Source organism: Natrix helvetica, assembly GCF_964273705.1.
Source record: "Natrix helvetica genome assembly, chromosome: 1".
Classification (NCBI taxonomy): Eukaryota; Metazoa; Chordata; class Lepidosauria; order Squamata; family Natricidae; genus Natrix; species Natrix helvetica.
Genome location: NC_138548.1, coordinates 181,762,635 through 181,776,586, shown reverse-complemented (window position 1 = coordinate 181,776,586; position 13,952 = coordinate 181,762,635). Strand labels below are relative to the sequence as shown.

General features: G+C 36.8%; 1 protein-coding gene across 2 annotated transcripts in view; it reads right to left on the bottom strand.

Moving 5' to 3' along the window:
* Window positions 1–892: 892 nt before the first annotated feature.
* The window catches only part of BMPR2 (bone morphogenetic protein receptor type 2), an 85,423-nt gene continuing 72,363 nt past the window's right edge, over window positions 893–13,952 (bottom strand). For both annotated transcript variants that reach the window (XM_081938667.1, XM_081938668.1), the window contains exons 12-13: window positions 9,704–10,983; window positions 893–8,560 (exon numbers count right to left, since the gene is read on the bottom strand). In XM_081938667.1, the coding sequence (XP_081794793.1) occupies window positions 8,310–8,560; window positions 9,704–10,983 (1,531 nt within the window). In that variant the 3' untranslated portion in view covers window positions 893–8,309. The remainder of the gene's footprint in view (window positions 8,561–9,703; window positions 10,984–13,952) is intronic.

Here is a 13,952-nt window from a genome sequence, read left to right as displayed (position 1 = left end):
CTTTATGGAGCCTCGCGCCCCCCCCAGGGGGGCGCGTCCCACTATTTGAATACCGCTGTCCTACTGGAATTGACCAGTACATTCTACCCAGGATAAATTATTATAAACCCCAGTTTAGGGAGGTAAAGGAGCTGATTTATGTAACAAACTTCAGTTGTTAAAAAGCAGCAACATTTTCATCCATCTTTTTCCTTTGATAAAGACAAGCACTGATTTTAAAAGTGTAATTGTCAAATTGCCCTTATTGTAAAACAAATTATGCAATTGCCTAAACATTTTAAGTTTTTGTAGTAGATTTAAAATGACCAAATGTGACAACTGTATGGGCTCTTCCCTCAGTCTTGTACTAGACTCTGAGTTAGGCAGGTTTGTTTCATAAAATATACCTTCAAATTACATTTTTACTCCAGAATTCTGTATACATTATGACAGTATTACTATTTTAGCCTAATTTATGGCAAATCTTTCAAAAATGGCCTGTGCTCATCCCATACACATATCTGCATTATTCCTCAGTGTCCCGTGAACAGTGAAAGATTTTCTCTTTAAAATTTCAAAGTTTTCTCTTTTTCTAAAAGTTTTTCAACTCATTGTCTGGAAGCAATGTTCAAGTCTCAATATCCAAGTAGCTATCATTCATATGCTTTATTTACAACACCATGTAAGCATAAAGGCAAGGACTGACAAATAATATATAAGGATGACCTATTCCTGATCACATTTTTTAGCATTCTTCCCTATTATGTAATTATGGAGATAAACTGATAAACTGAAAACTCCCTAAATTGAAAAACATCATAAAATATATCAGGTCACTATAAAAACATTTTTGCATGTAAGAGTGACACCTGTTGGTCAATTTAGAGATGTTTAAGTGACACACATGTACAAATTTCATACTTTCATGAAGTTATATTTATTAAATGGATTAATGCATAATTTTACAGCAAGCCTTTCCCCTCTCCACAAACCCCCTAAAGGATAGTTTTTAAATGTTCTGATCCACTCTTTTCATTAAAACAGTCTGTTTATTCAGATTCATATATCACAAGGCATTTTGTTACAAGAATTCATAGAAAACTCTAAAGTGGCTTTCAGTAATGTCAGCTTTCTTAGTGGCCTCCATAAAACATTAAAAAAACAAATGTAATTAAGTCACATCCTGTAATACACAACTTAAATAGCATAGCAAAATATTGGGCAGTTTATACAAAAATAATAAAACTAATTGTTATAAACTGGTTATTTCAGCAGTAATGTGGGAAACAGTACAATATGACTACAATATGACAACTAGCATTCTTCAGCTCATCTTACTTTCTAGAAATATTTGGGAGTTTGTCTATTGAAGACTACAGTAGTATTTTTGTAATTAGAGGATATATATAGCTTCACATGTCAACTTCAGTGAATGTTGTCTTGTATTTGGCTATTGTCCCAATACATTTTTTAGAAAGCATTTAATCTGAAGCAAAGAAAGGTGTGTTTCAATCTTGCATGCTGGCCAGTACATTTCCTTCAGTATAAGAAAACAAATATGCAGCACTGATGTCATTTGATCTCGAGTAACCAACACAAACTAAGATAGACGAAAATTAGATATGGAATCATTTTTTTTAAATTTCTAGTTGCCTTTCCCATTTAATTTGGATTTTTTTTCATGGACAAACCTAAGTGCTGTAAATACCAGGGATATAGTCAAAGGGTGGGATTGAAAAATGTTAGCAACTGGTTCTGTGCCTGGTTGCTGGGTGAGTGTGGCCATGGAGGGCGTGGCCTACTCAGCCTCGTGCACCGATGTGTGTGTGCGTTTTCACTCTACCCAGCCTCCAGGAGGGCGAAAAAAGCCTCTCCCTGGCTCTAGAGGGCCTCCACAGGCTGGAAACAGGCCCATTTTCAGACTTCCGGGACTTCCGGTGGGCCCATTTTTCGCTCTCCCAGGCTTTGGAGGCTTTCCCCGAGCCTCCAGGAGGTCGAAAACAGCCTCTCCTGGGCTCTGGAGGGCTTCTGGAGGCCAGAAACCGCCCCATTTCTGGCTTCTGGGAGGCCCGTTTTTCGCCCTCCCAGAGCCTCCACACGGGCCCTGCACTTACCTGGCACGATGAACGGGCTGCGTGGAGACTCCGGGGAGGGGAGGGGTGGGCGGGACCAGCTGTCCTTGCCACAACCAGTTAAGCGAACCTGATGCAAAATTAACATCCGGTTCGCCCGAACTGGTGCGAACTGGCTGAATCCCACCCCTGGATATAGTTAAAAGAAATACCATAACCATAATATTAGTACTAGATAAATGTTATATAGAAACATTTGGGAGATTTGGCAAAATCCCCCCAAATTAAAATAAACACTCTGAACTAAGTGCTCTAAAAAATCTGTAGAGCCTGAGACATTCCCATTTTGGGTGTGAACAAATAGATAAGTTCCCTATTTCTATTTCTCTGTTCAACCTATGGCCACAATTTGAACCAGAATTTCGGTTGCTAAGCAAAGTGGTGATTAACTGACTTGTTCCTGATTTTACCTTTTTTGCCACAGTTAAGTGAAACATACTGTCGTTAAGCAAATCCAACTTCCCCCATTGACTCTGTTTGTTGGAAGCTGGTAGGGAAGGTTGCAAAGGGAAGTCACATGACTCGGGATGATGCAACCGTCATAAATTCATGCTGGTTTCCAAGCACATGAATTCTGATCATGTGATCATGGGGTTACTGTGACAGTCATAAGTGCGAAGACTGGTTGCAAGTCACTTTTTTTCAGTGCCATAGTAACTTTGAATGGTTGCTAAGCAAATGGTTGTAAGTTAAGCACTACCTGCAATGAGGCTAGCCTTCTACTTTAGGTAGCATATGTCCATGAATTAATGCCTTAATAAATTTGATAGTTTTTAAAGTACTCCCCAGAAACTTTGCTTTACTTCTAATATTCTAATAGCTTTGTAAACAGATTCTCAAAGAGCCTCTGCATTGTAAGCCCTGTTGAGAAGGAATAATCAAATATCTAATAACCAGATATCTTATATAAAGGAAGGAGAATATTGTTACTTTTTGAGTTATAAGAGACCAGAATTTTTAACTATTATGTCACCAAATAAATTCTATAAAACAAAATAAGCAACTTGATTAAGATGGCATTTTAACCACTTGTCTTTTTAAATGACCACCTTTAAAATGTAGCAATATTGGACAAAGGAAAGCCAATCTTTCTGTCTGAATCTGTGTTTATAATTTTAGACTTGGACTTACAAATCAGAAGAAAGCATACAGTGAGCAGGGACAATTCAAGACTTTGAATGACATGCTTGAAAAAGCAAATGCTTCAGTTTAAATCTGCAAACAGGAGCACTGCCTATCTCAAGTTTGAGGTGCTTTTCCTTTACAATTCAACAGTGCATCCTGAAATGGGGTATACACTTGAGCCCATAATAGGCATTCTGTAGTCCTGGCAAAGTAATAACATGGATGAACCTGAAATAAGCAATGACGTGTTGAAAAGGTTCACGGAGGGCTACTAGAGCTCATGCTTTTACTCTCTCTTGCCTTTGGCTTCAAAGTACATCATTTTGTGTTGGTCAAGAAGCACCCAATACTTTGGCTACAAGTCTCTAGAAGCACTCTGGAACACACACAAAAAAGTCAGCTTTTTCAAGCATTTAAACTGCACCTCTAAGATCAGCTCCTTTCAGCTTAAATGGCAGAATGCTTGCTTACCCAATTGATGAAAAATACAAAATGGCTGCTCCTTCAGATGCTGCTAAAGCAGCAATTATAGCAAGTATGGCTCATTGCAGAGAATCTAGCCAATTCCCCCAAGAAAATGTTTTTTAAAACTGGTCACAGTTCAACATGGATTCCAAATGCAAGATATGGTTTCACTTATTTCCTAATTGCAATTTAGATTCCACAAGCTATAATCTTAACTCTGATGTTTGAATGGACTTAGGGTAGAAGAAAAAAATAAAACAATAACAAGGGTATCTAAACAGGATTACTCCACACTTTTTATCTCAAAATTGCTTGCTCAAATTCCTTTTCTCACTCTAGGGCAGGGGTGTCAAACTGGCGGCCCCTGGACCAGATGTGTCACATGCAGGCCACACCCACCCCAGCTCTGCAAAGGGGAAAAACATCACAATACGTCACGCGGTTGAGTTTGATACCCATGCTCTAGGGGAAAGAGATGACAGCCATATATGAAATTCCTTTGCAAATAAAATAAAATAAACCAAATTACTGACTTGGTCTAGGCTAGATGATTATATATGGTTTACAATTAATTTTAAGTTTATTAGATACTTTCAAATTACCAAGGAAAAATAAAGATAAAATATTTAGACTATTCTTTATATCACATATTTTCCTAATAAAATTAATATTTAAAAAATTGCAACAAAAAACTTATTAACTGGAAAAAGTAATAAAAGATATACAAGTATGATAAAAATGAAACAAATTGTTCTTCATTATAATCCTTTGATGAAATAAGCTCTATAACTTTTATATTAATATGTTTTGTTAAAAAACAATCATGGGGAAAAATACATCAGAAGGAATAGTGCTTAGAGATGCAGCAGATGTGCAAAGACTTACTGCTAGAATATCACAAATAATATGGATGAAGAATTCCTTTCTCAAGCCTGAACCTATTTTGAGTTCTTCCTCACAATGTATGGGTATTGATGATTACAATAGCTTTTGAGGAACAATGCAGAATTTTGCATTTATGCATTTTACGTTGTTCATTCAATTAAAATAAACGTGACTACTGAGCAGAACAACTTTCTACTTTCAAATGATAACAAAAGTAGCCTGAATTATCCTATCTGTTATATCTAACACAAAATACATGCTTTTAATATTGTTCTCCATGAATTAAAATGCAATTAACATATCTTTAATTTTTTAAAAATTCTTCACTTATTATACAATTTATACAATAAGAGTGCAATTGTTTAACTTGTGCACTATTTTCCTTCCCCTGCATCACATTATGGGTGGGGTGGAGGTGAAATTACAGTGAAACCACGAGCCTGCCACATTAGAAAAATAAATTGTCTTTGATTTGCTAAGTAATGGAATTCTGACACCATTTTATTCATGTTTGGAAATTTGTTCTTACAAAATGGCAAATAATGTACCTCAACATGCAATATTTTCTCATTCAAAATATTGATAAAGGGAAGTAGTTTTTCAGTAAACACTTTTCAACTCATCATTTGCTAGCAGTATAATTTTAAGGAAGAGAGCATCACCTCCATAACTGCAAAGTTAAGAGAAAAATGTCTATGATACATCATATTTGGGAAATATAATATTATAAATTGTTTTTTAACTTTTAAACTTGGGCCATTGAGCTATATAGATATGAGACACGGTGAAATAATAGCCACATCCTACAATCATTGTCAATATATTCTGATAATACCAAACAGATCTAAAGTGGAACTGAACTACTTTCAGAGACTTTTCTTTGCACCAATATTCCCTTCTGCTTTCTTTTTAATTAGCTGCTTTTTACTTTAAATAAACTCTAGAAAATGCTTAAGAAAACATCTCATGCTTCCTGTTTTTGGGAAGTAGGGAGAGGCATCTGTCCAACAAAATTTTAGAAATAGGACCCACCTCTTCCCTGACCCTTTGGATATTTGAAATATAAAAAGGAAGCAGCCAGACAGATTGGGGCCATTCAGGCTAACGGACATCTAGGCATTCACTTTTAGAAATAAGGCTTCCTTTTCTGATATACCCTTTTGAAGTACAGCACTCTGAGGAGCTAAGAGGGTATTTAAGTCCCACTAATCAAATTTCCTCTTGGCCTGAATATTGCTACCTTGAGAAATCAGTTTGAGAAGTGTAGGAGCTCCTGCAATGTTTTTTCCATCAAAAATATTTCTAAATGTGTTCTTTTAAGGCTGATTTAGGGACTGTATAGCAATTTAGATGGATACTTCAAAACTTGCCTTGAAAAGCTTGATTTAAGCAAGCCATAGTTTCAAGCATGTAAAACTGCTCACCATGAAAGCTGACTGTGCCCCCCTCTCTCCCAGAACAATTCAATGTAACTCAAAAGGTAAATGTTGATAAGAAAATCTAGTTCTGTGAATTGTTGTGCAATAAAAAGCAAGCTTGAATGAAATATGGTAGGCTACAACTTTCTGTAAATGTGTTATTGCATGAAAAGTTGCAGCCAAGGTGTAGGTATGCTATGACTCTAGGAATAAAGGCAACATACTTTTAGAAAGACAGTAAATAATAGAATTCAACAAAAAAGATATGACTTTTAAAATTATTTAAAGTGGGCCGTAAGAGGGTGAAAAACAGTACTAGAATAAAATTATTTCACTCAGAACGTTGTTGTGTTAGGTGCTATGGTATGTGTGTGTGTGTCTGTGTCCCTGAATCTTCCTGCCTGCATAGCAATTGGATTCAAGCTATGGCAAGTGTTTATACTAGTTTCAATTTAAGCAAATGCCCCTACCTATTTTCCAGATAATGACCCAGAGGTTGTAACAGTCATGCAAAATTATGTAAGGTTCTACATATGTTCTGTATCATGGGTGTCCAACCTTTTAGCTTGCCTGGGCTGCACTGAGTGAAGAGAAATTGCCCTGGGCTATATATCAAATATATAATATAATTAATGTATATAAATAACAAACTTCCTTAATATTTTTATTATATCTTGTGGGGCTCATCACTAGCTGTCCACGGCTGAAGGTTGGGCACGCCTGTTCTATATGACTTTTTATATTGGGTAATTTCCAGAAGCATTGGATTACAACTTCTAAGATTCCTTGTCAGAACAACCAAAGACTTATATACTTTTGAGATAAGCATGAATCATATTCTAGATTCTAGAACAATAACTAATGAAAAAAGAGGAGATGAACTGGATCCTTTCATTAAACTCTTATATGGCCAATCATATATAGCAGGCAACCTAATGTCAATACTAAGGTAGATCATTTTGGCTGTGACCATAACCAAGACATAGAAATCAAGCGAACTAATCCAGGTTTTAGCTTTTCTACTTAAAAATATGCATAAACAACCTGTACATAATGTGTTTAAGGTAAATTACAAAGATGAGACAAAAATGTGTTTCCAGCAAGCATCAAAAGCATCCATTAAGGAAAAAAAATACATAAATACTATATTTAACTGACAAATTGCATAAACTATACCATAAGAATGACAGCCAGCCATACAAATGCATACATAAGGGGCTACATCCAACCACCCATAAGCATATGCAAGATATTTTATCTTTGCTCTCCTCCCTCCATGCCATGCCCCGCTTCAGTTCTGCTCTGTTTTTGTACCTCTAATTCTCACATGCATATTGACTTGGTGAAAATAGACCATAAATCACCTATCCAAGGTAGAACTTTCTTTACCCTGTAAATTTCCTAACTGAAAATACATTTAATTAGTATCACACTAATCAGGAAGATAACCGTTGACATTTCTTGAACACTTTCTTGATTAAAATTTTCCCAACCTATGTCATTCATTATGAAGAAAAATTAAACTTCTAATTTGGAAATATGAAAGATAAAAGATTTGTTCTTTTCAGGTTTTTTTAAAAAAAAGAGTCAAGGGAGGGGGAAAATCATGCATTAACTCTAATCTTAGAGCACGTATACCGATAGATAAAAGCAGCTACTTCAAGCTGATTATGCTTGCAGAGTTCATGGTTAGAAATCACCGGCTGCTGAATTACCAGATTAAACACAGCTATTGATATTTTTAACTCCAAAAAGAAGAATGTTTTGTAGGAATGGAAACCCAAAGTATATTATGAACTACAGACTATTGCACATTTCAACATAATACAGGTGTAAAATAGAAAGTATGAAAGTAATACACTCTTGTTACACAGAAACATACAAATGATTTGTGCACACAATTCAAACCATGAACAGTGGACACCACCACAGTCCACTGGCTTAGCTGTTTAGTGACCTTTAGAAACCGGTCCAGACTGATTATCAACAATACATTTTCTTGTTTTTGATTAAAAAAAAATATTTTGAGACCACAGTATTTGATACATACATATATAATTCCATGATCAAAGACGAACAGATGTAGTTTTGCAATTCTAAATAAAAAGTGCAAAATGTAAAAAAAAAAAAATTATGGAAGCATAAGCTAAAAATTGTCTGCATAGCTGAAATCTATTTAAAGCAAGTCCTTGGTAAGGAGTACTGACAGAAGAAAGCAGGAAGTGTTTTTTTTTAAATATAAAATGTCTTCTGCATGTTCATTAACAGAATGCAATAATGTCAGTTGCGTAAGCTTTTAAACAATTCACAGACAATTCACTCCTGCATCTTTAGACACCATAGTTGTTGCAGTACCTCCTTCTCCAAGGTAAACAGCTGTGTTGGACTTAGAACTAACCACCCTGTCACCCCCATTGTTGTTAATCTCACAATCCAGGGGTTCTGTGGAGATGACCCATGTTGAAGGGCGCCATCTCTTTAGGGAATAAGGCGTTTTCACACGTTTCTTGATCTTTTCGCCTGAGCCAGATTTCCCCTCAAGAGATGATTCACCCACTAAAAAGGAAGAATAGAGAATGTTATCACACAGGCTGAAAAACATAAATATAATAAAAAGAGCAAAATCCTGTGGTAAGTATTAGGATAAATATTCTTTAATCATATGCTGCATTCAATCAAAGTATAATTTAAAAAGATTAAGTGATTTACTTTATTATTATTATTAAACATGAAACTCAGTCAACTGAACATTTAAAATGTATCACAGATATTATTAACTAGCACTGATGGTTGATACGGGTTGCTGCCTGTATTGAAGTACAATCATAAGCACCACCAGTGTTTCACTTAGTGAAGCAGTCACTAAGTTATCTATTTCAATTGTGGTCACTAAACAAAGACTATTTGTAGTACGACAAAGAAATTAACTCAGATCCTACTGAACTATATTGGGAAGAAGGCTCCTTTTTTAATTAAACTACTTAAACAAAATAATACAATGTTTTATACAAATCTGATATTTGATAATCTGATACAAGATAACAAGCTTGTTATTTTATGTAGATAAAAATAAATTATTCTGGTGGTATTCAACTAAAACTGAGGATATGTGCATGCATTTGTACATCTGTTCTTCCATTATGCAGCTTATTTACAGGATAAGACGCTTTCTAAAATGTAAAAGAATTTCTGCTCAGAGTGATTTAGAATATAACAACATAATGAATTGGTAATGAGCCATCTATCAAGCAACGGAAGGTTTACTCAAGCCTTGAAAGCACTGTTTCATGCAACTTGAAAACACTGATATGAGATTTCCCTTGCTAATTCTTTGCCTTTCAAAGGACTCTATTATAACGTTGGGAATGTATAACAAGCCAAAGATCAAATGTTTGAAAAAAAAATCAGTTTTGCTAAAGCACGTTCTTGAAGCCACAGCTTTCTTAGAAAAAAGAAAGCCTGCACAAATTATTTTTACATATTTATGCTTACAAGATGAAAGCATACACTTCACTGGAAAGAACAGAGATAATTTAACTGAGCTATGAGGCAGGCATCAATGGAACAAATAAAGAAATGGACATATACTTTGTTTCAGGGGTGGAAAGGGTGCACACAACTTTCCTCACTTAAAATCAACATGCTTAATTCTGAAAATAATTTTGCCAAGATTCACTCATGTATCCCTGCAGAACTCACACTGAATATTACACCCATCCAAAATATTTGTGGCAGAAAGATCCAGGGAGTTAGGCCTCTGTGCTCTTTTAGTGTGGGTCGGTCCAGAAGTTGGTGCCGTTCTCTCGCTGCTTTGGATGGAAACACTTTGCTCTAGACACAGGTTACTGTTGTTGTTGTTGGTATTTGTCCGGCCATTATCCAGCGACCGTTCTCTTCTATCTACCAGTCGATCGAGGATGCCCTCATCGTGGCTCACTTGCTGCTCCCTTCTTAATAATGGCTCATGTTCATCAGGACTTGAATTGATATTCAGACGACTATCTTCTCCACTGAACTGATGTTGCAACATTTCTTGGGCTCTGTGTGTTCCTGAGCTAGTTGTTTGGCCTGATGGCACTGTCCCATTGACATACTGTGTTGACACAGTATGAGAGTTTGTTGTATGGCTCCTCCCTGCCACTTCATTTGTGGTAACCGTTACTAAGTGAGGTTCTGCAGCATTTATAGTATTCATCTTGGCAACTCCAGTTTCTACTTGCTTCAAGTTTGATTTGTGCTTCCCTCCAAATTTCAGCCGAGAGTCCTTTGTTGAATTTTTGGTGCTTAAGGGTAGGCTAGTAGGCCTCTTTGGGAGGTTCTGCTGTTTGGGAAGAGGGTAGACCTGAGCAGGCTGAACATCTGGAATTAGGCATGCTTGGCCATTTCCAACTTGCATGAAGTCCTGTTGTCCATTTGCTTCTACTGCCAATTTTATCAGTGGGTACAACAAACTGGAACTAGTGCTGCTAAGAGGATCTGGCCCACTGAACTGCTTAAGAGAATGCTCCATCAGGTTTTCATCAGAGCTTTCTTTTAAGTTTTTATCTACTTCTTTTGGATCCAGCTTGTTAGTTTCCAAGTCCTCCTCTGTTAGCTGCAGACAAACAGGAGTTGGCCCACATGATTGCATGCCATTTGCAGCACAAATGTTTGTTTCACCTGAATAAGGCATTTCGGATATGGTAGTCATGCCAGTGCTTGGAGTAAGGCCAGTTGTGTTGGTGGTGGTAGTGTTGGTTGACAAGCTGGTAACGCTAGTCTCAGGGCTTGGAATACGAGCTTGTGCTTGCTGCCGCTCATAGTTAATGGAATTTCTGTTCTTCTCCCCAACTGTCAGTGGTGTGCTGGACACTGAAAGTTCAGATGAAATGTTCTTCACTTTGCTATCACTGTGATTGATTGAATCCTCAATGAAAGATGAGGAAGAATATTCTTGATATGGTCTGATCTTTGCCATTCGTCTATGGTGTGACAGGTTTCTTTAGGAAAACAAAAAGACAATAGGATTAAGAGTACTTAATGTTTCATCTTAAAAGTATTTCAGTGCAAAAAAGGATATTTTAACCAAGAAGCATAATGACTAGAAGATGGAACAAATTGGAGCATTGCTATAGTGCTGATATTTCACAGGTTTCCATACAAGCTCTTCGATATTGCTCTCTTTCTCTTTAGAAATGGCATGCCTACGGTATTTTTTTTAATCATGGTTTTTTTTACCCCATTCCCAGCAATGATATTAACACAGTTTTTAAAGATATGAGAAGGGTATATTGTAAATGTTCTTTGTTTCATTCTTCGTTTGGGCTATGGGCTAGTCAATTTAATTATTGGAGAAGATGGCAGTTGCATCTTCAGTTGCAGCTGCCATTTTCTGAAAGAAGAAAAACTTCTGAAGCACTCTTTCAAAATCTGTAGCATTTAATGAAGATGCCAGATATGGTTTAGATGAGAGTGCTACATCCTTTGTAAGGATACTTTAGGGGAGACGTTCTGGATGAGGATGTTATCCTGAAAAGGCAAGCTGTTGGTTCTTGGATACTTTAGTAATATATGTCTAAAACCCCATAGTTGATTAAAACAGAAATTGAAGTTTTGATCCTTTATGGAATTGATGTGACTGGAAATGAGAAAGAGAAGAGAAATAATTTCTAGTCTTTTTGGGCTACCTTGTAATTTGGAGATTATGATATGGGCCTGCTCAGAAAAGGTTAAGCCTACATGACAGTGATGGCGAACCTTTTTGGCACCAAGTGCCGAAAAGGGAGCGTGTTTCCAACACTGAGTGCCGAAAAGGGAATGTGTGTACTTGTCTAGGCTGCAACCAGGAAGAGGAGCTGACCGGGGGGCATATGCATGCTGGAAAATGAACTTCCGGTTACTGCCGCACATGCACATGCAGTGATCAACAGGCCGTTGCGTATGCTCATGCAGAAAAACGGAAGATCAGTTCTTCCAGTTTCCGGCACTGCTGCACGCACAAAGGTCAGCTGATCATCACATGCGCATGTGTGCCAGAAACCCAGAAGAGGAACAGGCGATGCTGCATATGTCAGGTGATATGGCTCCATCACAGCCGTCACAGCTGTATGAGGTCCAGAAACATTCTTGTTAATATAGATGCTAGAATCTTCTGATCTTTTTAAACAGAAGAGGCGTGAACAAGGGTTAGGGTTAAGAGAAATGCCTACAAGTATCTCAGTGTCCATGGGCACCATATTGCTTATAGTTGAAATAAAATATGTCTCTCTCTTTGTCTATGATATTTTGTGCACCTGAAGGATTTTGTATGAGAGTTTTAAATCTTGTCTGTCCCTAAGTATCCAGGATATAACAATTCTGCCTGAAGGAATGAAAGATTTCCGAGAAGAATGAAGGGTGCACACATTTCTGAGATGAATGAATGACACTATTTACATCTGTTATGACAGAGGGAATCACTACAGAGAATTATTCCTTCTTTATGGACCATATACTTGATTTACAGGTCAAAAAAGGCCACTCAATAAAACCTACTAAAATACAGAGAATATTCTAAGAAAAAGAGTTTGAAATATAAAAATTCGTGCCTAGGTAAAGCAGGAGGCAAGAACTAGGGCAGAGTACAGCAGAGCCAAGCACAGAAAAAAAAAATCTACAAATGTAATTCCTGCCTTTCTGAGCAATAGAAAAAAAATCTTCGTTGGATTCCTTTTCATACCAAATTAAGGATATTTTCAACTCAAACAATGCTATGTATGTCACTAGGTATCTGTCAGGCCTGCAGCCGGTTCCTTTTGGGATCTTTGGCCTGCCACACTAATATTCTTTTCTACTATGCTGTTTCATTAGTGGGGAATTGAGCGGGGGAATAGTAAGGAGTAGAACGTGTTGTTGTCAAAATAAAAAATTCCTTCTAGAAACCAAGGTCATATTTTGTCTCTACACCTCTGAGCCTGACCGGAACTGGATGGGTGGAACTGCCACCGTAGAAGTGGAAGATTGGACCATATGATGGACTTGTGGGTGTGGGAGCAAGATCATGAACTTTCAACTGGGTGGGGAAACCCAGGAAGCTTTCAGATTCGGGTTTTCCATAGATGTGCCAACATGTCTCTCTTAATAAATTGGAAGTTTGAGGAAAGTTGATATTTGGAACAATGACATTATCTTTCAGAGTAATCACATCTGTAACTGTATATAACTCTCTTTGAAATGGGACTGATTGGGGTAGATTGCAAGGGTGACACAGAAATATAATTTTATCATATATGAGGTACGTATATCTTAAATTATTGTATTCTATTCCAATTTTATTTTAAACTGTATTTTATTCCAAATGCATTTTAAATCATATTTTATTCCAATTCTATTTTAAATTGTATTTTATCAAATTCCATTTTATATTGCTTTTATAAAATTGTAGTAATAATTTGTTTCTGAAACTTTGCACTTTGATATGGCCCAAGGGCTAATCAATAAAGACTCAATGTCAATATTTTCAGTTTCATACTGAGAGAGCCTATAAAAGGAACATTGGTGCACTTGAAGTTATTTTTCTATGTTTACCTAAAGATCACCATGATTTCAATATTGCGATACTGAGTGAGCTCAGGTTCCTTTTTTCAGATATGTACCATATTTTTGGACTATAAGACGCACCGGAGTATAAGACGCACCAAGATTTTGAAGAGGTAATTTTTTTAAAAAAGTTTTTTCACACTGCAGACCTTCCAAATCCTCTGCATGCCTTGTTTTTTGTGAAAAACGGGGCAGGCAGAGAGTTGAGAGGCCTGCAAAGTGCTCCTGGGAATGGGGGACAAAATCAAGCAAACAACAGCTCATTTTTCACAAAAACCAGCACATTTTTTGCAAAAAAACAGAGCATGCATAGGCTTTGAGTAGCTTGTAGAGTGCTCCAGGGGGCTGGGGCAAAAATGGGCAAAAATCGGCCCGTTTTTTGCTAGTTTTT